The 21,173-nt window shown below is 43.8% G+C and overlaps 1 protein-coding gene across 12 annotated transcripts in view; it reads right to left on the bottom strand.

The window, feature by feature from the left end:
- The window catches only part of CCDC57 (coiled-coil domain containing 57), a 120,966-nt gene that overhangs the window by 80,252 nt on the left and 19,541 nt on the right, over positions 1-21,173 (bottom strand). For 11 of the 12 annotated variants that reach the window (XR_011522774.1, XR_011522773.1, XM_070559613.1 and 8 more), the window contains exons 7-8: positions 20,792-20,992; positions 15,959-16,117 (exon numbers count right to left, since the gene is read on the bottom strand). Coding sequence is in view for 10 of the 12 variants with exons in the window: in XM_070559613.1 (XP_070415714.1) it covers positions 15,959-16,117; positions 20,792-20,992 (360 nt within the window). In the remaining 2 variants the exon portion in view is untranslated. The remainder of the gene's footprint in view (positions 1-15,958; positions 16,118-20,791; positions 20,993-21,173) is intronic. The other variant, XM_070559616.1, reaches the window with a different exon arrangement.

Below are 21,173 nucleotides of genomic sequence, written 5' to 3'. Positions count from 1 at the left end.
GCAACCAGTGGAGACGAGTGGGGTGACGCCATATAATAGGTCCCAAACTGGCCCTCCTGGGAAGGCCATCCTAGACCCGTCAAGATTCCACACAAGCTTAGGAAGGACCACGCTGCTCTCCAAGGACAACTGCCGCCACAAGAGGCTGTACTGGTGTGAGAAGGACAACACATCCCGACGCTCATCCATGCAGTGGTCACCATGTCTGACACCGAGGGAAATGCACCAGGAAGCAGAAGACGTGACCTCTGTGCCGCAGAAAAAACAGCATCCAAACAGAGACAAAGAGTGGTGGGATTAACAGAAAAATTCTTTAAGCAGCTATTATAAATATGTTCCGGGATTAAAGACAACCATGCACATGATGAGGAGAGAAGTAAAACTAAGATGTTGGAAATGAACACCCCAGCCTTACAGCAGACTGGACAGCGCAGGGGGAAAGGCTGGGCCCGCTGGGACAGGCTCCCCAGCCACACACTAACCTGTGAGCACTGGGGAATCCCAGAGGAAGGCGGGCAGAAAAGGGTCCTCACCAGGATACGTGACACCCACATTCTGACAACCGAGGATGAAGAGAAGAAGGAAAAACAGGAGGAAAAGGCATACTATGTCCAGAGGAACAAAGAATGAGCACAGAACTTCCACGAGAAACACTGACAGCAGGAGACAATGAAACATCCTTAACATGCTCAAAGGAAAACTGTCCCCCTAGAATTTTTCATCCAGTGAAAAAGACGCTTCAAAAAGATAAAGGTGGGTTGGCCTGGTGGCATACTGGTTAAGTTCATGCGCTCTGCTTCGGTGGCCTAGGTTCGCGGGTTCAGATCCCAGGCACAGACCTACACCACTCATCAGCTACGCTGCGGCAGCAACCCATATATAAAGTGGAGGAAGACGGGCACAGTTGTTAGCTCAGAGCAAATCTTTCTCAGCAAAAAAAAAAAAAAAAAAAGATAAAGGCAAGAAATTTCCATCAAACAGCAGCTGAGACAATTCATGGGCAGGAGAGCTGCACTTTAATGAGTGTTAAAGGAAGTTTTGGGGGCTGAAGGAAAATGACACCTTATGGAACTCTGAACTTGGCTTTTTTTTGGTTTTTGGTTTTTGTTTTCTTTTTATTAAGATTATGATAGTTTACAACCTTGTGAAATTTCCATTGTACATTGATGTTAGTCATGTTGTAGGTACACCGCTTCACCCTTTGTGCCCTCCCCCCACCCCCCTTTCCCCTGGTAACCACCAATCAGTTCTCTTTGTCTAAATGTTAACTTCCACCTATGAGTGGAGTCATACAGAGTTCGTCTTTCTCTGTCTGGCTTATTTCACTTAACATAATACCTTCAGGGTCCATCCATGTTGTTGTGAATGGGATGATTTTATCCTTTTTATGGCTGAGTAGTATTCCTTTGTATATATATACCACATCTTCTTTATCCAATCATCAGTTGCTGGGCACTTAGGTTGGTTCCACGTCTTGGCTATGGCAAGTAATGCTGTGATGAACATAGGGGTGCGTGGGACTTTTGGAATTGCTGATTTCAAGTTTTTTGGATAGATACCCAGTAGTGGGATGGCTGGGTCATAAGGTATTTCTATTTTTAACTTTTTGAGAAATCTCCATACTGTTTTCCACAGTGGCTGCACCAGTTTGCATTCCCACCAACAGTGTATGAGGGTTCTTTTTTCTCTGCAACCTATCCAACATTTGTTACTTTTGGTTTTGGATATTTTTGCCATTCTAACAGGTGTAAGGTGATATCTTAGTGTAGTTTTGATTTGCATTTTCCCTGATGATCAGTGATGATGAGCATCTTTTCATGTGTCTATTGGCCATCCGTATATCTTCTTTGGAGAAATGTCTGTTCATGTCCCCTGCCCATTTTTTGATCGGGTTGTTTCATTTTTTGGTGTTGAGTTGTGTGAGTTCTTTATATATTATGGAGATTAACCCTTTGTCGGATAAATAACTTGTAAATATTTTTTCCCAATTAGTGGGCTGTATTTTTGTTTCAATCCTGTTTTCCTCTGCCTTGAAGAAGCTCTTTAGTCTGATGAAGTCCCATTTGTTTATTCTTTCTATTGTTTCCCTCATCTGAGGAGTTATGGTGTCCAAAAAGATTCTTTTGAAACTGATGTCAAAGAGTGGACTGCCTATACTCTCATCTAGAAGACTTATTGTTTCAGGCCTAATCTTTAGGTCTTTCATCCATTTTGAGTTTATTTTTGTGAATGGTGGAAAAGAATAGTCAATTTTCATTCTTTTCCATGTGGCTGTCCAGTTTTCCCAGCACCATTTGTTGAAGAGACTTTCTTTTCTCCATTGTAGGCCCTCAACTCCTTTGTCGAAGATTAGCTGTCCATAGATGTGTGGTTTTATTTCTGGACTTTCAATTCTGTTCCATTGATCTGTGCACCTGTTTTTGAAACAGTACCATGCTGTTTTGATTACTGTAGCTTTGTAGTATGTTTTGAAGTCAGGGATTGTGATGCCTCCAGCTTTGTTCTTCTTTCTCAGGATTGCTTTAGCAATTTGGGGTCTTTTGTTGCCCCATATGAATTTTAGGATTCTTTGTTCAATTTCTGTGAAGGATGTCATTAGGATTCTGATTGGGATAGCGTTGAATCTGAAGATTGCTTTAGGTAGTATGGACATTTTAACTATGTTTATTCTTCCAATCCATGTGCATGGAATGTCTCTCCATCTCTTTATGTCGTCAGCAATTTCTTTCAGGAAAGTCTTGTAGTTTTTGTTGTATAGATCTTTCACTTCCTTGGTTAAATTTATCCCAAGGTATTTTATTCTTTTTGTTGCAATTGTGAATGGGATTGAGTTCTTGAGTTCTTTTTCTGTTACTTCATTGTTAGCATGTAGAAATGCTACTGATTTATGTATGTTGATTTTATACCCTGCAACCTTGCTGTAGCTGTTTATTATTTATAATAGTTTTCCTATGGGTCCTTTGGGGTTTTCTATATATAAGATCATGTCGTCTGCAAACAGAGAGAGTTTTACTTCTTCATTGCCTATTTGGATTCCTTTTATTTCTTTTTCCTGCCAAATTGCTCTGGCCAACACCTCCAGTGCTATGTTGAATAAGAGTGGTGAAAGTGGGTACCCTTGTCTTGTTCCTGTTCTCAGAGGGATGGCTTTCAGTTTTTGTCCATTGAGTATGATGTTGGCTGTGGGTTTGTCATATATGGCCTTTATTATGTTGAGGTACTTTCCTTCTATACCCATTTTATTGAGAGTTTTTATCATAAAAGGATGTTGGATCTTGTCGAATGCTTTCTCTGCATCTATTGAGATGATCATGTGGTTTTTGTTTCTCATTTTGTTAACGCAGTGTATCATGTTGATTGACTTGCGGATGTTGAACCATCCCTGTGTCCCTGGTATGAATCCCACTTGATCATGGTGTATAGTCTTTTTGATGTATTGCTGTATTCGGTTTGCCAAAGTTTTGTTGAGGATTTTTGCATCTATGTTCATCAGTGATGTCAGCCTGTAGTTTTCCTTCTTTGTGGTGTCCTTGTCAGGTTTTGGGATCAGGGTGATGTTGGCTGCATAGAATGTGTTAGGAAGTGCTCCATCTTCCTCAATTTTCTGGAATAGTTTGAGAAAGATAGGTATTAAATCTTTGAATGTTTGGTAGAATTCTCCAGAGAAGCCGTCTGGTCCTGGACTTTTATTTTTGGGGAGGTTTTTGATTTCTGTTTCGATTTCTTTACTTGTGATTGGTCTATTCAGATTTTCTATTTCTTCCTGCTTCAGTTTTGGGAGGTTGTAAGAGTCTAGGAATTTATCCATTTCTTCTAGATTTTCCAATTTGTTGGCATACAGTTTTTCATAGTATTCTCTTATGATCCTTTATATTTCTGTGGTATCTGTTGTGATTTCTCCTCTCTCATTTCTAATTTTATTTATTTGAGTCTTCTCTCTTTTTTTCTTAGTGAGTCTGGCTAAGGGTTTGTCAATTTTGTTAATTTTCTCAAAGAACCAACTCTTTGTTTCATTGATCCTTTCTACTGTCTTATTTATTTCAATATCGTTTATTTCTGCTCTAATTTTTATTATTTCCCTCCTTCTACTGACTTTGGGCTTTGTTTGTTCTTCTTTTTCTAACTCTGTTAGGTGTTGTTTGAGGTTGCTTATCTGAGATTTTTCTTGTTTTTTGAGGTGAGACTGTATTGCAATGAATTTCCCTCTTAGGACTGCTTTTGCTGCATCCCAAATGAGTCCAATGTTTTCATTTTCATTTGTCTCCAGATAATATTTGATTTCTTCCTTAATTTCTTCAATAATCCATTGTTTGTTCAGTAGCATGTTGTTTAGTCTCCACATTTTTGCCCCTTTCCCAGCTTTATTCGTGTAGTTGATTTTTAGTTTCATAGCATTATGATCAGAAAAGATGCTTGATATTATTTCAACCCTCTTGAATTTATTGATGCTTGCTTTGTTTCCAAAGGTATTGTCTATCCTTGAGAATGTTCTATGCACACTTGAGAAGAATGTGTAACCTGCTGTTTTTGGATGAAGTGTTCTATATATATCTATTAAGTCCATCTGGTCTAATTTTTCATTTAATTCTATAATTTCCTTGTTGGCTTTCTGCCTGGATGATCTATCCATTGGTATTAATGGGGTGTTGAGGTCCCCTACTATTATTGTATTGTTGTTGATGTCTCCTTTTAGTTTTGTTAATAGTTGCTTTACAAATTTTGGTGCTCCTGTGTTGGGTGCGTATATATTTATAAGTGTTATATATATATATAAGTGTTATGCCATCTTGGTGGAGTGTCCCTTTTATCATTATAAACTGCCCCTCTTTGTCTTTCTTTATCTATTTTGAAGTCTACTTTGTCTGATATAAGTATGGCGACACCTGCTTTCTTTTGTTCATTATTAGCTTGGAGTATTGTCTTCTATCCCTTCACTCTGAGTCTGTGTTTGTCTTTGGGGCTGAGGTGTGTTTCCTGGAGGCAGCATATTGTTGGGTCTTGTTCTTTGATCCATCCTGCCACTCTGTGTCTTTTGATTGGAGAGTTCAATCCATTTACATTTAGAGTGATTACTGAAATGTGGGGGCCTACCACTGCCATTTTATCACTTGTTTTCCAGTTCTCTTGAATTTCCTTTGTTTCTTGTCCCATGATTTTTGGACTACTAATTCAGGTAGGTAAATTTCTATATTGGCTTTCTTCTTATTTGTAATTTGTGCCTTTATTCTTGTTATTTGTTTAGTGGTTGCCAGGTGGTTTGTATAAAACATCTCATAGATGAGATAGTCCATTTTCTAATAGCCTCTTATTTCCTTAAATTAAAACGTTCCATCCCTTTTCTCTTCCCCTTCTAGGTTGTTATTGTCAGGTTTTTTTTCTCTTCCTTCTTGTGTTGTGAGTTTGTGGTTAAAATGACAAGATTATATTTATTCTTGGTATTTCCCTTCCTTTTATCTTTAATGTTTTATTTAACTTTTGCTAACCTGTCCTGATGGAGAGCTGCTACTTTCTGTTATTGTCCTTCTACTTATCTCCTTTGCTCTGGGTTTTGTAACCCCTTTCCTTCTTTTGATTTTTCAGGTATGAGGATCTTCCTGACATTTCTTGAAGAGGAGGTTTTGTGGCAATGAACTCCCTTAACTTGTTTATCTGGGAAAGTTTTTATTTCTCCATCGTATTTGAAGGATATTTTCGCTGAGTAGAGTATTCTTGGCTGCAAGTTTTTGCCCATCAGAGTTTTGAATATATCATTCCACTCTCTTCTAGCCTGTAAGGTATCTGCTGAGAAATCTGCTGAAAGCCTTATGGGGGTTCCTTTGTAGGTTATTTTCTTCTGCCTGGCTGCCCTTAGTATTTTCTCTTTGTCATTGACTTTTGCCAGCTTCACTACTATATGCTTTGGGGTTAGTCTTTTTACATTGATAAAGTTTGGAGATGTATTGGCTTCTGTCACATGGAGTTCCATCTCTCTCCCCAGGTTTGGAAAGTTCTCAGGCGTTATTTCCTTGAACAGGCTTTCTGCCCCCTTCTCCTTCTCTTCTCCCTCTGGGATACCTATAATCTTTATGTTGCATCTCCTAATTGAGTCAGATAATTCTCGGAGAGTTTCTTCATTTCTTTTTAGTCTTAGTTCTCTCTCCTCCTCTGTCTGCAGCATTTCTATATTCCTATCTTACACATTGCTCATCCTGTTCTCCATATTATCAACCTTACTGTTCAGAGAGTCCAGATTTTTCTTAATCTCCTCCATTGTGTTCTTCATCTCCAGCATTTCTGGTTGGTTCCTCTTTATAGTATCAAGCTCTTTTGTGACACAGCTCCTGAATTCGTTGAGTTGTCCATGTGTATTCTCTTTTAACTCATTGAGTTTTTTAATAATGGCTGTTTTGAATTGATTGTCATTTAGGTTATAGATTTCATTGTCTTTGGGATTGTTTTCTGGGTACTTGTCACTTTCCTTCTGTTCTGGAGATTTAATATATGTTTTCATACTGCTTGATGGCGTGGATTTGTGCCTCTGCATAGAGATAGAGTTTAGTTACTGCTTCCACTTGCTTCTACTGGTGTGTGGGGGGGAGCAGCTGTTTAATCTGCACCAACCAGGAACTCTGCCAGCTGTTGCTGACTGGACCTGGGCCCCTCCTCATAGTCACAGCGGTCCTGTGGGGTCTCTCGTCAGGTATGTGGACAATCGCAAGGGGGCCTCAGGCTGCTGGTGCCTACTGTTGCAGATCACCTAGACACACTCCCTCCTTAGGGTCTGCAGTGGTGTTACGGGCTTTCCCAGCAGCCAGGAGCAGGATCACCTAGATTCGCAGCTCTGTCACTGTCAGGGCCCGCAAGACCTCACTTGTCCACTACAGGCCACAGCAGAGCTATGGGCATCTACTGCAGTCTGTGCTTAGCTCACCCAGCTGTGCTACTTCTGCCCCAGGGCCTTCCCGCCTTGTGACTGCTGGTCGGGGCCTCTCCACTAGTGCTGCACAGAGGCTTTCGCCGTGGCTGCTGTGGGACCGTGGATTTTCCCCCTAGACCGCAGAGCAGGCTTGCTGGGGCTCCAACCTGCTGCTGCCCACTCACACAGGCTCACTGGGTGTCCCTTGCCCCCTCTGGGCCCCAGCAGGAGACCGTGAATCAGAGGCAGCTGCCAGGCTGCTGCACCACCTGGGATCCTCCTGTCCCGGAGCCTCCCAGTGTTCTGAGTGCTGGACAGAGCCTCTCCGCTGAAGCCAAGTGGAGGCTTTGCCAGCTGCTGCTGTGGGACTGTGGATTTTCCCCCTGGGCCAGGGAGCTGGGCTGCTGGAGCTCCACCCAGCCCCCGGTCACTCTCACAGGATCACTGGCATCCCTTGCCCCCTCTGGGATGCTGCCAGAGTCCGTGAGACAGCTGGCAGGCTGCCACGCCACCCGGCATCCTCCTGTCCCAGAGCCTCCCAGTGTTCTGAATGCTAGGCAGGATCTCTCCACTAACACCGAGTAGAGGCTTTGCCAGTGGCTGCTGTGCGACTGTGGATTTTCCCCCCGGGCTTAGGGGCAATCGTGGGGGGCTTAGGTAGGGCTGTAGTCACCTGTTTCCACCATCGCTCCGCCGGTACATGCACAAGCCCACTCTTGGTGTGTTGCAATGCTATGAGCGTGCCCGCTGGAAGAAAGCCACTTGCAGGTACTAGTCTGTCCGGGGGTCGGGGGTCGGGGATTGGAGAGTTTTCACCTATCGCCACCTCCTCCCGGGGGGAAGTCTGTCCACCTTCAGATGTATAGCAGCACGGGTCTCTCAGGCATTGAGATGCTATATGGATATCCTTTGTTGACCAATGAATGTCCAATTAGTTGTAGATTTGAAGGGGGAGAGACAAAGAAGACTACTCACTCCGCCATGTTGGTGACGTCTCCTGAACTTGGTTTTTTAAAAATGAAAAGTGTCAGAAATAAGTACTGAGACAAGTTAAAACTGTTGTTTTCATTTTAAGTTTTTAATTGAAGGGCAGTTGTCCACTCAAAGGAGAACATAAACAATGCATGTGTGACTATATATGCAGTCACATGTCTCTTGACAACGGGGACGTGTTCTGAGAACTGTGTGTCGGGCAATCTAGTCGTTGTGCAAACAGCAGAGTGTTCTTACACCAACCTTGGTGGTGTAGCCTCTACACACCCAGGCTCTACAGTACTAATCTATGGGACCACTGCCATCTACGGGGCCCATCGTTGACCGGAACATCAACATGTGGCACATGACTATAAGCATAGAAGTAAAATGTGTGACAGCAGGTAGCAAAAAGGAGGAAGAAGGAGAAAAATGAGGTTGTAAGGATGTTATATTATATGTGAAGAGGTAAATATTAAAGGCAGACTGTGCATACTGCAAATCTCAGAACCACCACTAAAGAAAGAAAACAACAAGGTTTACATTAGACACAGCAAAGAGAAAGTAGAATCCTAAAAAATACTCAAATAACTTTTTAAAAGGCATAAAAAATAAGAAACAAAGAACATGAGGAAAATAGAAAACAAACAGGAAGTTGGAGATTGAAATGCAGACACAGCAATAATAGCATTAAATTATCTAAGCGCTCCGATGAACAGACACAGATTGTCACGTGGGATTAAAACAACAGGACTCAGCCAGATGCTATGGATAAGAAATGCACCTTACGCAAAGCACAGGTCTGAGTAAAAGGGCAGAAAGATGAGCCATGCGGACTCTGAGCAGGAATAGGCTGGGACAAAGCAGACTCAGGGACAAGGAATGGTACTGGAGCAGAGAGAGCTGGTGCTTCACCAAGACATCGTAACAATCCTAAATGCAGACACACTTCATAGAAGACTCCACCATATGGGAACTGAAAGACAGCTCACCTACAACGATGGGTGGGGAGTTCAATAACTCTCAGCAACAGGCAGAACAGGCAGACAGAAAATCAGGGAGGACAGAGAAGGCGAGAACACACCTGTCAACCAAGCTGGCCTCACTGACATGTAGAGAGCCCTGAGCCCAACAGTAGAACATGCTTTCTTCTCAAGTCCGTATCAGACAGTCACAAGATGAGACCAATTCTAAAGCCACAAAACAAGCAAGTACAGAAGAATTACAGGTTCTCTGCCCACAACAGAATTAAATCAGAAAGCAGTGGGGTGACATCAGTGTCATGGCGGAGGGAGCTTGCCCGGGACTCTCTCCCCTCCAACATACAACAAAAAGGAGCAACCATATTCCAACAGAAAACATCCTAATAGCATAGGAATCCTCAGAGAGTCATGGCGGCCACACAACGGAGAGTGGAGAGGCTGGGGTCCCCCTTGGAGGAACTGGACCAGGGTAAGAGAGAACTTTGCTCCCTCCCCTAAAGACTGAGATCACTGCTGCAGGAGGCTCCATGAGGGAAGGAGTGGGGGAGAGGTTGCGCATCCAGGGGATCACCCAGGATTCCCTAGGGCCCTTGCAGTCTAGAGGGAAGCTAATGGAGCAAAAGCTTTCATGCTGGGTGATCTCATCAAGCCAAGACCCCAGGAGACCAGATAGCAAGAGCTGATTGGGAAGCCAGGGACTCCATGCAGGAGAAAGCACCCCCACCCCCGCAACCTGCACTGCCCGGTGCCAGCCTTGCCATCACAGCTGAAGGCAGAGGGCTCAGAATATGCAGCTCTTGACCCCCATCCAGTGGCAACAGGCTGTAACTGCAACCGAATAATATCACAATGGGAAACACCTGTTCTTCCAGCATCAGACAATTCATCAAATCTCCAGATCAGAGGGAAAACAACAAATACACAGAATTCAGTCCTGAGTACTCAGAAATAAGTAAACTAAACAACAATGAATTCAAAATAGCTATCGTCAAAAAACTCAATGAGGTAAAAGAGAATATAGAGAAACAATTCAATGAGTTCAGGAGCTACTTCACAAAAGAGATTGAAACTATGAAGAAGAATCAACCAGAAATATTAGAGATGAAAGACACAATGGAAGAGATAAAACAAAATACGGATTCCCTGAAGGCTCGTGTGGACACCACAGAGGAGCGAATCAGCAGAATCGAAGACAGACATGTTCAAATGCTCCAGACAGAGGAGGAGAGAGAACTCAGACCAAAAAGAAGTGAAGAAAGTCTCTGAGAAATAGGTGACTGAATTAGGAAATGCAACATAAGAATTACAGGTATTCAAGAAGGTGAAGAGACGGAGAATGGAGCAGAAAGCATGCTCAAAGAAATAACAGCAGACAACTTCCCAAATCTAGGGAATGAGAAGGAAATGTGTGTGGAGGAAGCTCTAAGATCTCCTGGATTTCTCAATGTAAAAAGACCTACTGCAAGGCATATAGTAGTGAAACTGGCAAAAATGAACGGCAAAGAAAGAATACTCAGGGCAGCAAGGCAGAAGAAAATAAACTATAAAGGAACCCCTATCAGACTTTCAGCAGATTTCTCTGCAGAAACTTTACAAGCTAGGAGAGAATGGAATGACATATTCAAAACTTTAAAAGATAAAAACCTTCAGACAAGAATACTCTATCCAGCAAAAATATCCTTCAGATATTAGGAAGAAATTAAATCTTTCCCAGACACATAAAAGCTAAGGGACTTCATAGCCACAAGACTCCCCCACAAGAAATCCACAAGAAGGCCCTCATACCTGAAAAAAAAAGGGGAGAAAGGGGTCACAAAATACAGAGTAAGGAGACAAATAGATATACAGAATCAGAATAGGATAGCAAATATTCAACTATAGCATTAGGCTAAAAGGAAGGAAAACACCAAAAACAAAGACAATCTTGTCACTTTAACCACAAACTCACAACACAAGTTAGAATAAGATATGAGAATAATAACTTAGAAGGGGAGGAGGAAAGGGACTGAATCGGTTTAGACTAAGTAAATAAGAGGCCATCAGAAAAGGGACTGTTACACACAAGATCCTGAATACAAACTTCAGGGCAGCCACTAAACTAAAAAGCAGAACAGAGACACAAAAAATAAATAAGGAAAAAACTAAGAAACACAGCATAAAAAAATGCACAATTCAATGGGAAGAACAAAACACACAGCACAAGAAACAAAGGAAACACAGAAAAACGAGAAAATGAGTGATATAATGACAGCATTAAGCCCTCATACACCAATAATGACCCTCAATGTAAACGGACTGAATTCTCCAACAAAAAGACACAGAGTGGCAAGATGGATTCACAAACAAAATCCAACAATTTGTTGCCTCCAAGAAACACATCTCAGCTCCAATGACAAACACAGGCTCAGAGTGAAGGGGTAGAAGACAATACTCCCAGTTAATGGCAAATAAGAGAAAGCAGGTGTCACAATACTTGTATCACACAAAGTGGACTTCAAGATAAGGCAGGTAAAGAGAGACAAAGAAGGGCAATATATAATGATCAAAGGGACACTCCATCAAGAAGAAATAATGCTCATAAATATCTATGCACCCAACACAGGAGCACCAAGATTCATAAAGCAACTATTAACAAACCTGAAAGAAGATATTAAAAATAACACAATAATAGTAGGGGACCTCAACACCCCATTCACATAATTGGACAGATCATCCAGACAGAAAATCAACAAGGAAACAGTGGAATTAAAAGAAAAGCCAAAACAGTTAGACTTAACAGACATATATAGAACACTCCATCCAAAAACAGCAGAATACACATTCTTCTCAAGTGCGCACGGAACATTCTCAAGGATAGACTATATGTTGGGAAACAAGGCAAGCCTCTATAAATTTTAAAAAATTGAAATAATAATAAGCATCTTCTCCGATCATAATGCTATAAAGCTAGAAATTAATTACAATAAAAAAGCTGAGAAAGGGACAAAGATGTGGAGACTAAACAATATGCTATTGAACAAGCAATGGATCATTGAAGAAATTAAAGAAGAAATCAAAAAATATCTGGAGACAAATGAAAATGATAACATGCCATACCAACTCATATGGGATACAGCAAAAGCTGTACTAACAGGGAAATTCATCACAATACAATCACACCTTAACAAACAAGAAGAATCCCAAATAAACAGTCTCAAATGACACCTAACTGAATTAGAAAAAGAAGAACAAACAAAGCCCAAAGTCAGCAGATGGAGAGAAACAATAAAAGTCAGAGCAGAAATAAATGCTATTGAAACAAAAAACGCAGTAGAAAGGATCAATGAAACAAAGAGCTGGTTCTTCGAGAAGATAAATAAAACTGACAAACCCCTAGCCAGACTTACAAAGAAAAAAAGAGAGAAAGCTCAAATAAACAAAATCATAAATGAAAGAGGAAAAATAACAACAGACTCCACAGAAATACAACGTATTATAAGAGAATACTACGAAAAACTATACGCCAACAAAACGGACAATCTAGAGGAAACAGATGAATTCTTAGACTCTTACAACCTCCCAAAGCTCACTCAAGAAGAAGCAGACAATCTGAACAGAACAATCACAAGGAAAGAGATTGAAAGAGCAATCAAAAGCATCCCAAAGAATAAAACCCAGGACCAGAGGGCTTTCCTGGGAAATTCTACCAAACTTTCAGAGAGGACTTAATACCTATCCTTTTCAAGCTATTCCAAAAAATTAGGGAAGATGGAACACTTCCTAACACTTTCTACAAGGCCAACATCACTCTGATACCAAAGCCTGACAAGGACAGCACAAAAAAGGAGAACTACAGGCCAATATCGCTGATGGACATAGATGCAAAAATCCTCAACAAAATTTTGGCAATCGGAATTCAGCAATACATCAAAAGAATCATACATCATGATCAAGTGGGATTCATACCAGGGACACAGGGATGGTTCAACATCTGCAAATCAATCAATGTGATCTACCACATCAATAAATTGAGGAATAAAAACCACATGATCATCTCAATAGATGCAGAGAAAGCATTTGACAAGATCCAACAGCCATTTATGATAAAAACTCTTAACAAAATGGGGATAGAAGGAAATTACCCCAACATAATAAAGGCCAGATATGACAAACCCATTGCCAACATCATACTCAATGGGCAAAAACTGAGTGCCATCCCCCTGAGAACAGAAACGAGGCAAGGATGCCCACTATCACCACTCTTATTCAACATATACTGGAGGTTTTGGCCAGAGCAATCAGGCAAGAGAAAGGAATAAAAGGAATCCAAACAGGGAGTGAAGAAGTGAAACTCTTGCTGTTTGCAGACAACATGATCTTATATATAGAAAACTCCAAACAATCCATTGGAAAACTATTAGAAATAATCAACAACTACAGCAAAGTTGCAGGGTATAAAATCAACTTGCATAAATCAGTAGCATTTCCATACTCTGATAACGAACTAACAGAAAAAGAACTCAAGGACACAATACCATTCACAATTGCAACAGAATAAAATACCTTGGGGTAAATTTAACCAAGGAAGCAAAAGACCTATACAACGAAAACTACAAGACTTTCCTGAAAGAAATTGCTGATGACATAAAGAGACGGAAAGACATTCCGTGCACATGGATTGGAAGAATAAACATAGTTAAAATGTCCATACTACCTAAAGCAATCTACAGATTCAAAGCAATCTCAATCAGAATCCCAATGACATTCTTTACAGAAACTGAACAAAGAATCCTAAAATTCATATGAGGCAACAAAAGACCCCGAATTGCTACAGCAATCCTGAGAAAGAAGAGCAAAGCCGGAGGCATCATAATCCCTGACTTCGAAACTACTACAGTAATCAAAACAGCATGGTACTGGTACAAAACCAGGTGCACAGATCAATGGAACAGAATTGAAAGCCCAGAAATAAAACCACACATTTATGGACAGCTAATCTTCGACAAAGGAGTTGAGGGCCTACAATGGAGAAAAGAAAGTCTCTTCAACAAATGGTGTTGGGAAAACTGGACAGCCACACCGAAAAGAATGAAAATTGACCATTCTTTTTCACCATTCACAAAAATAAACTCAAAATGGATCAAAGACCTAAAGGTAAGACCTGAAACCATAACGCTTCTAGAAGAAAATATAGGCAGTACACTCTTTGACATCAGTATTAAAAGGATCCTTTCAGACACCACGTCTTCTCAGACAAGGGAAATAACAGAAAGAATAAACAAATGGGACTTCATCAGGCTAAAGAGCTTCTTCAAGGCAAGGGAAAACAGGATTGAAACAAAAAAACAACCCACCAATTGGGAAAAAATATTTGCAAGTCATATATCTGAGAAAGGTTAATTTCTATAATATATAAAGCACTCACACAACTCAACACCAAAAAATGAAACAACCTGATCAAAAAATGGGCAGGGGACCTCAACAGATGGAGATTCCTCAAAAAATTAAAAATAGAAGTACCTTATGACCCAGTCATCCCACTACTGGTTATCTATCCAAAGCACTTGAAATCAGCAATTCCAAAAGTCTCATGCACCCCTATGTTCATTGCAGCATTATTTACAATAGCCAAGCAACCTAAGTGCCCATCAACTGATGATTGGATAAAGAAGATATGGTATATATATACAATGGAATACTACTCAGCCATAAAAACGACAAAATCGTCCCATTCACAACAACATGGATGGACCTTGAGGGTATTATGTTAAGTGAAATAAGCCAGACAGAGGAAGACAACCTCTGTATCACTCCACTCATATGATGAAGTTAAACATGCAGACAAAGAGAACAGATTAGTTGGTTACCAGGAGAAAGGAGGGGTGGGGGGTGAACACAAAGGGTGAAGTGGTGCACATACAACACGACTGACAAACAAGAATGTACAACTGAAATTTCACAAGGTTGTAAACTATCATAATCTCAATAAAAAGTTAAAAAAAAAATTAGAAAGCAGTAACAAAATTATACCTGGAAATCTCAAAATAATAGAAAATGAAGTTACATATTTCTAAATAACCTATGGATCAAAGAAGAAATCACCAGGGATATTAGAAGATAATTTAAACTGAGTAATATAAAAATTTGTGGGGCACAGCTAAGCAAGTGTTTGAAAGGGAATTTATAGCATGAAATGCTTACATTTCTTAGAAAACAGGAATGGCACAGAATTAAGAATCTAAGATCCCACCGTTAGAATCTATTGAAAGAACATCAAATTAAAGCCAAAGGAAATAGAAAAAAGAAAATAATGAGGATAACAGTAGATGTCAACAAACTGAGAACAGAAAAACAATCAAGAAAAATCCATGAGACCAAAAGCTGGTTCTCTGAAAAGACCTGCAAACTGATAAACCTCTAACTAGACCAAAACTGACATGGGAAAAATAGAAAATTTGAAGTAAATATTCAAATAAATATCCAAGAGCCAGCTATAAAAGCGTATATACTGTAGGATTCCACTCAGATGAAATTCTAGATCAGGCCAAACTCACCCCCAGTGACAGAAAGTAGCTAAGTGGGTGCCGGGCTGGGTCAGAGACTGCAGAGGGGGCGAGGGCAACTGGTGATGGAAGGTTTACACCCCACGGCAGAGGTGGCTACACAGCCAGGCATACGGCACATACTGCTAAATGGGGGCATTCTATTGTATTTACATTATTCCTCAAGAAAGCTAGTGGAATATTATCTTCACTCAAGAGTTCATTCCAACTGCTAATAAAAGACACGAAAACACTAACCATCAGACAAACAGCATCGAGAGGTGATTCTTAACAGACTCAAAGAGCACAACCCTCTCACAGCCCTGTTCCAGACTGACACCACCCTCCAACCAAAAGGCCTTCTACACCCGCCCTCCCTCGCCCTTTCTTCCTACTCTTCTTCACTCTCTCTCTCTTCTTGCGACCACACCAGACGTTCTAGCTCTGTTTCCTGGTTCTTGTCTTTCTCCCCCAACAGGATGCCAGGCCAGGGGCTTGATTCTGTTCCGTTTTACATCCTTAGCACCTGGGATGGCACCTGCCCCTAGAAAGCACTCAGTCAAAACATCTGCCTTGGGGACAGTCACCTTCCGATGTCCTGCTGGCATCTGGCTAGCTGTGCCTGGAGTGTCCCCTCTTCTCCCTGCAGCGACTGAGCCTGAAGGTCTTTGGCGATCATCTCCTTGGAGAGTTGAGCGATCTGGGCATCCCAGCCAGATTTCAGAGCTGCCGTGTCTTCCCGGAGTCTGAGCAAAGAAGGGAAGCTACGTGAATGTGGGTGTGGTTCTCCCTTGATCCCTCAAGCTCTCTTTCACGCGGCGTCCCCAACAAATACACACACTCAAACACATGTGCACGGACCTCAAAGGAAACACTACAGGTCAGCGTCTCTCCCACGCTCCTGTCTCCACATCAGGGTGGAGACATCCTTGCCTAGATTGGGAAATGGTCCAACTCAAGAAGAAATATCCACCTAGCCATTCCACCAAGCCAGGTATCGACTGACACCTACAACGTGCAAGCCCGAGCCAGGTGAGCAGGGGGAAAGGTGAGCCATGGCAGGTCCCGCACAGCCTCCAGTCTTGAGGTGGTGCCGTCTGACTCCCCTCTGCCCCTGTCGCCACGCCTCTGCAGCACCTCGACATGCAGACATTCAGTACACGTTTTCAAATTAAATAGTAAAATGAGGTTCTACAGAAACCGTAAATTCCCCAGAAGATTCTCCAAAACTTGGACTAATTTCCCAAGAAGAAAACCCTTGGAGAGGACACCTAGAAATATTAACTATAGAAGCTACAGCACCAACCATGTGAAAGGCCACTGGGTGTTCAGCCTGTTTGCAGCCCTGGCCCAGGTCCCTCCCAAGCTGCTCACAGTGTGCTGTGGGGTGGACCACAGTGGTCACCTACAGGCTGATGACCAGAGCCACAGGCCCGCGGACCAACCATGGTGTGCCATACAGACACTGGACAAGCCGAGGGAAGGCAAATGGCCTCCAGCTGACAGGGCCTTGGATCAAAAGCCCGATCGGCTGCCCTGGGCATCAGACAAACCCTCACTCAGACGTGGGCAAAGACAGGAAGCAGAAGGGAGCGACTGCCCTGACAGGAAAGCTCTTTAAACGTTTCAGCTTAAACGGCCGGCCCCAACATCAAGGTGGCTGCGTTGGTGAAAATGCCTTTGGCAAAGGGTCAGTGGACTCCACAGGGACAAGGTGGCTGTGTCGGCTCTTCCTGCCCCCACCCTCACCCCAGCTTCCCTCAGGTCCGAGTCCCTGCCTGAGAACCCGTGTGCTCTCTACCCTCCTGGGCGCCCTCGAGCCCTGCCTGCCCCGGCACAGACATGTGAGGACAGGGTGAAGACACCTGCTCTGCTCATTGGCAGACCCTGCTGTGGTGGGCAGGGGCTGGCTCTGGGTCCCACAGCCTCAGTCCCGGCCGAGCCAGGGTTATCATCACTCAGAGCAAAAAGATTTTTCTGTTCAGAAAGGACTGCAGCGAAACCAACTGGGGAAAACGCTTTACACACTGAGGTTGGGATGAACAGGGGGAATTACTCCGCGCAGTGGACACAGTGCCACACACCCCTCAGAGGAAGGCAATACTGCTCAGGAACACATGCCAACTCTTCTGGCTCCACTGCCGACCTAGGAAACGCGCCCGCTTTGAACCTGCCTGGAAACAGCACCTCGGAGTCTGGAGTCACAGACCTTCTCCAAGGAGGAAGAAAGTCTGTCAAGCAGAGAATTTCCCACATTCATCTTTGCCATGAAGAAAACGTCACTTTCTTCGTATAATCTAAACAAATGACTTCTAGTCCCATCTGTCCAAACTCATACTGACCTCCCACCTAAAACAAAGGGCTCAGTCTGTGCCCGAAGGGCTGCAAAGAGTTGGAAACGTCAGAGCACACCCAGGGAAGACCGAACACTGGGGCTGGTGGCAGAGCTTGGGGGCTGGAGCTGCTCCACCGGCCTCTGGCCTCCACCCAGCACCCTCTCTGGGGCGGCAGCCCCGCTCCAGTCCCAGAGGCTATGGTGAGAAAGCAGCAGGGGGAGCGCAGGAACCCTCACAGAGCGGCCCCTCCCCCTCGTGGGCCGATCAGGCGCTGCATCCCAGTGGGCCTGGCCAGCGAGGGGGGCAGTACGGGACGCGCAGGAGCTGGCCCTCAGCCTGGCCACACCACACCAGCCACTCGGTCCTGAAGCCTCCAGCACCCGTGTCTGACGTTACGCGGGAAAGGAAAGGATCTCCTCTGGCTCCACGTGCTCATGCGCATGTTGCTGAGAAGACAAAGGGACACAAACTAGCTGGGGCCCTGATCGGGATCTCAAAAAGACAACCTCCCTCTCTGCCCATTTGTCAGCAACTCTGTTCTAAGGGCCAAGGGACAACAGCCAGCAGGTCACCTGTAACTGGAGCTTTTCTGATGTTCCAGGTGGGAAAGGGGAGCAGCTGGCGGCCCTGGCAAGTCGATTGCCCAGGCCTCCAACAATGTCCAGTGGGACTTTGAGCTTCCTGTTGCACTCCCTGACGTTGTTCCTACACAATTCCACGTGTGTGCTGGGCCTCTTCAGCTACAAGAGAAGTTGCTGGAACTCAAGAACCATACTGTTCTCTCGTCTCAGTCTCCAGCGAATCCCCACGAAGCCATGTGCTTACAGCAAGGGCTTTACACATGTTCACACGTGTGCTCCTGGTTCCTGCTCCCATTTGCCAACACCAACCAGCACAACCAGGTCAGCGCTCCGAGAGCATGCGAATTTGACCTTACCAATCCTGAACCCCCGCAGGCAAGCGTTCACATCTGCTCTGTCCAACACAGGGCCAGGGGCCACCCATGCCTCCCGAGCATGTGGCCAGTCTGAACTGAGATGTGGCTCCAAAACTTAGCACCAAAAAAATGCAAAATACCTCAGCAATAATTTTGTTCAGGAAAATTTAATGATCCTTCTTTATTAATAATTTTATATTGATTACTTTTGTTAAAGATATGCAACATTATAACATTTTAAATATGGTGGGCTAAATAACTATGTTACTGAAGTTAATTTCACCAATTTCTTTTGTGTCTTAACTGTGGGCACTGGAAAGTTAAAATGGCTGTGTGGCCCCATCACACTCCCATGTTATAGGTTATACGGCTGCACAAGGCACTTGCCGTCCTCACGAAGCTGCCTCGGGGTCCTCATTTCTCTATCAGAGCATTCATCAACTAACGTTCTCTGCAAGATCACCACAAACAGGACCAACGAGACAGCAAGCTCCAGATACAAGTGTTTCTTGCTGATTTTAAGCAGAGTATGTCTCAGAACGCAAAGATTGTGACAGAAAATGAGGCTCCCTCCTGGCAACTCGCGGCCCCAGGCAGCAGCAGGCCCGACTGGCACGGACGCTGCTCATCACAGCCTGCTGGGTCGGTCACACCGAGGAGCAGGAAGAAACTGAGGAGGGACACGCGGAGAGGTGAGGGCAGGCGGAATGAGGCCCGCCCCGCGGCTTCCGTGCGAGGAAGCTCTGGAGATCCGAACACTGGCCTGAGCCCTGGCCTGTGAGAAGGGCCCAGAGAGCCCTCCCAGCAGGGAGGAACACGCAGGAACACATGCCCGTCAGACTTGGTCACTTCAGCTTCTCCAACTGCGGCTGCTTTCATGTAATAGATCAAACGATAAAATAACATGCCAAATCTGAGGAAACTCTCCTGAATCAGCCTTTACTTCCTAGTATTTTACAGTTGTGAGAGCCATTATCTCCCAAATAGGAATATAACTGGGCAGAGAATTCTCTATAAAAAAGAGACAGAAATATTCCCCAAAGGGGAAAAGCCACTTGCTAAGCATGCTAAACACTGTCAAATGATTCTAATTGTCTTCATTGTCTTCAGTGAACACGCTTCTCTAAGGATCACTCCCTTCCTGGCAGCCAGGAGACAGCAGTTCAGTTACAATTACAATTACAAGTACAATGAGTCTACACGTATGCATTTCTCCTAGACAGAGACACAGTGGCACAGGGCTGCTTACCTGTCCTGGCCCAGCCTAGATGCCGGAAAGAAGACTAGGAATAAAAAGAAACCAGTGAATGGGAAAATTGGAACCCTTGTGCAAAATGGTGCGCCCGCTGTGGAAAACAGTCTGGCAGTTCCTCGGAAAGTTAAACACAGAATTACCATGTGATCTAGCAATTCCACTTCTGGGTATATACCCAAAAGAACTGAAAAAAGAGACTTGAACAGATATTTGCACACCCCACCCCCAGTCACAGCAGCACTGTTCACAACAGCCAAAGGCAGAAACAACCCAAGTGTCCATCAACGGATGCTGGCTAAACAAAATGTGGTCTAGTTACACAATGGAATATTATTCTGCCTTAAAAAGGAAGGAAATTTTGACACGTGCTACAACATGGATGAACCTTGATGACACTATGGTTCATGGAATAATCCAGTCACAAAAGGACCAAATACTGTATGATTCCACTCACATGAAGGACCCAGAAGAGTCACATTCATGGAGACAGAAAGGAGAGCGGTGGGTGCCAGGGCCTGGGGGAGGGGGAGGGGAGGTGTTTCATGAGGACAGAGGGTCAGTTTGGGAAGATGGAAAGGCTTCTAGAGATGCATGGGTGATGGCTGCACAACAATGTGGACACGCTTAATGTCACTGAACTGCCCACTTGGAAATGGTTAAGAGGGTACATTTTACATTATGTTTACTTTACCACAAATAAATAAATGCCTGCATTCGTACATGCATACACACATACTAACGACATGATTTGAAAACAAGAAAAGGAAAGTAAAGACTGGCTAAGAAAAACGACGAGAGAGCTACCAGAAGTGATCCCCCATACCCCAGCACCCACATCCCTTCACCTGAAACAGAGGAAAGGAGCAGCCAGGCACTCCACCCACACGCTCACCTGTCAATGATGGCATCCTTCTCCTTCAAGGCGTCCGCCTGCCTCTGTTCGGCCCTGTGGAGCTGCAGTTCGAGGGTCTCGCAGTGGGCCTGCAGCTCCAGAGCCCTGGACTCCAGCACCCGCAGCTGCTCCACGTGGGCGTCCTTTACCGCTGCCAGCACCTCATCCCTTTCCCTGGCCAGACGGTCGAGCTCCTCGTGCCTGAAACACAGCGAGTCCCACAGCAGCTCATGCAGGGCCCCACTCTGGACCCCAGATCCCAGAACCTCTTTCGGCATTTCCCACACTTTCTGTGCTACAGGGGTGTGGTGCTCATGTCTCATCATGACCATGTGCTCCATTCTGCAAGGTAGGCGCTGTTTATTTATCTTCCTAGCATTCA

This window comes from Equus przewalskii, chromosome 10 (genome assembly GCF_037783145.1).
Source record: "Equus przewalskii isolate Varuska chromosome 10, EquPr2, whole genome shotgun sequence".
NCBI classification, from domain to species: Eukaryota; Metazoa; Chordata; class Mammalia; order Perissodactyla; family Equidae; genus Equus; species Equus przewalskii.
Note: the sequence above shows the minus strand (reverse complement) of the source record. Positions and strands in the feature narration are given on the sequence as shown.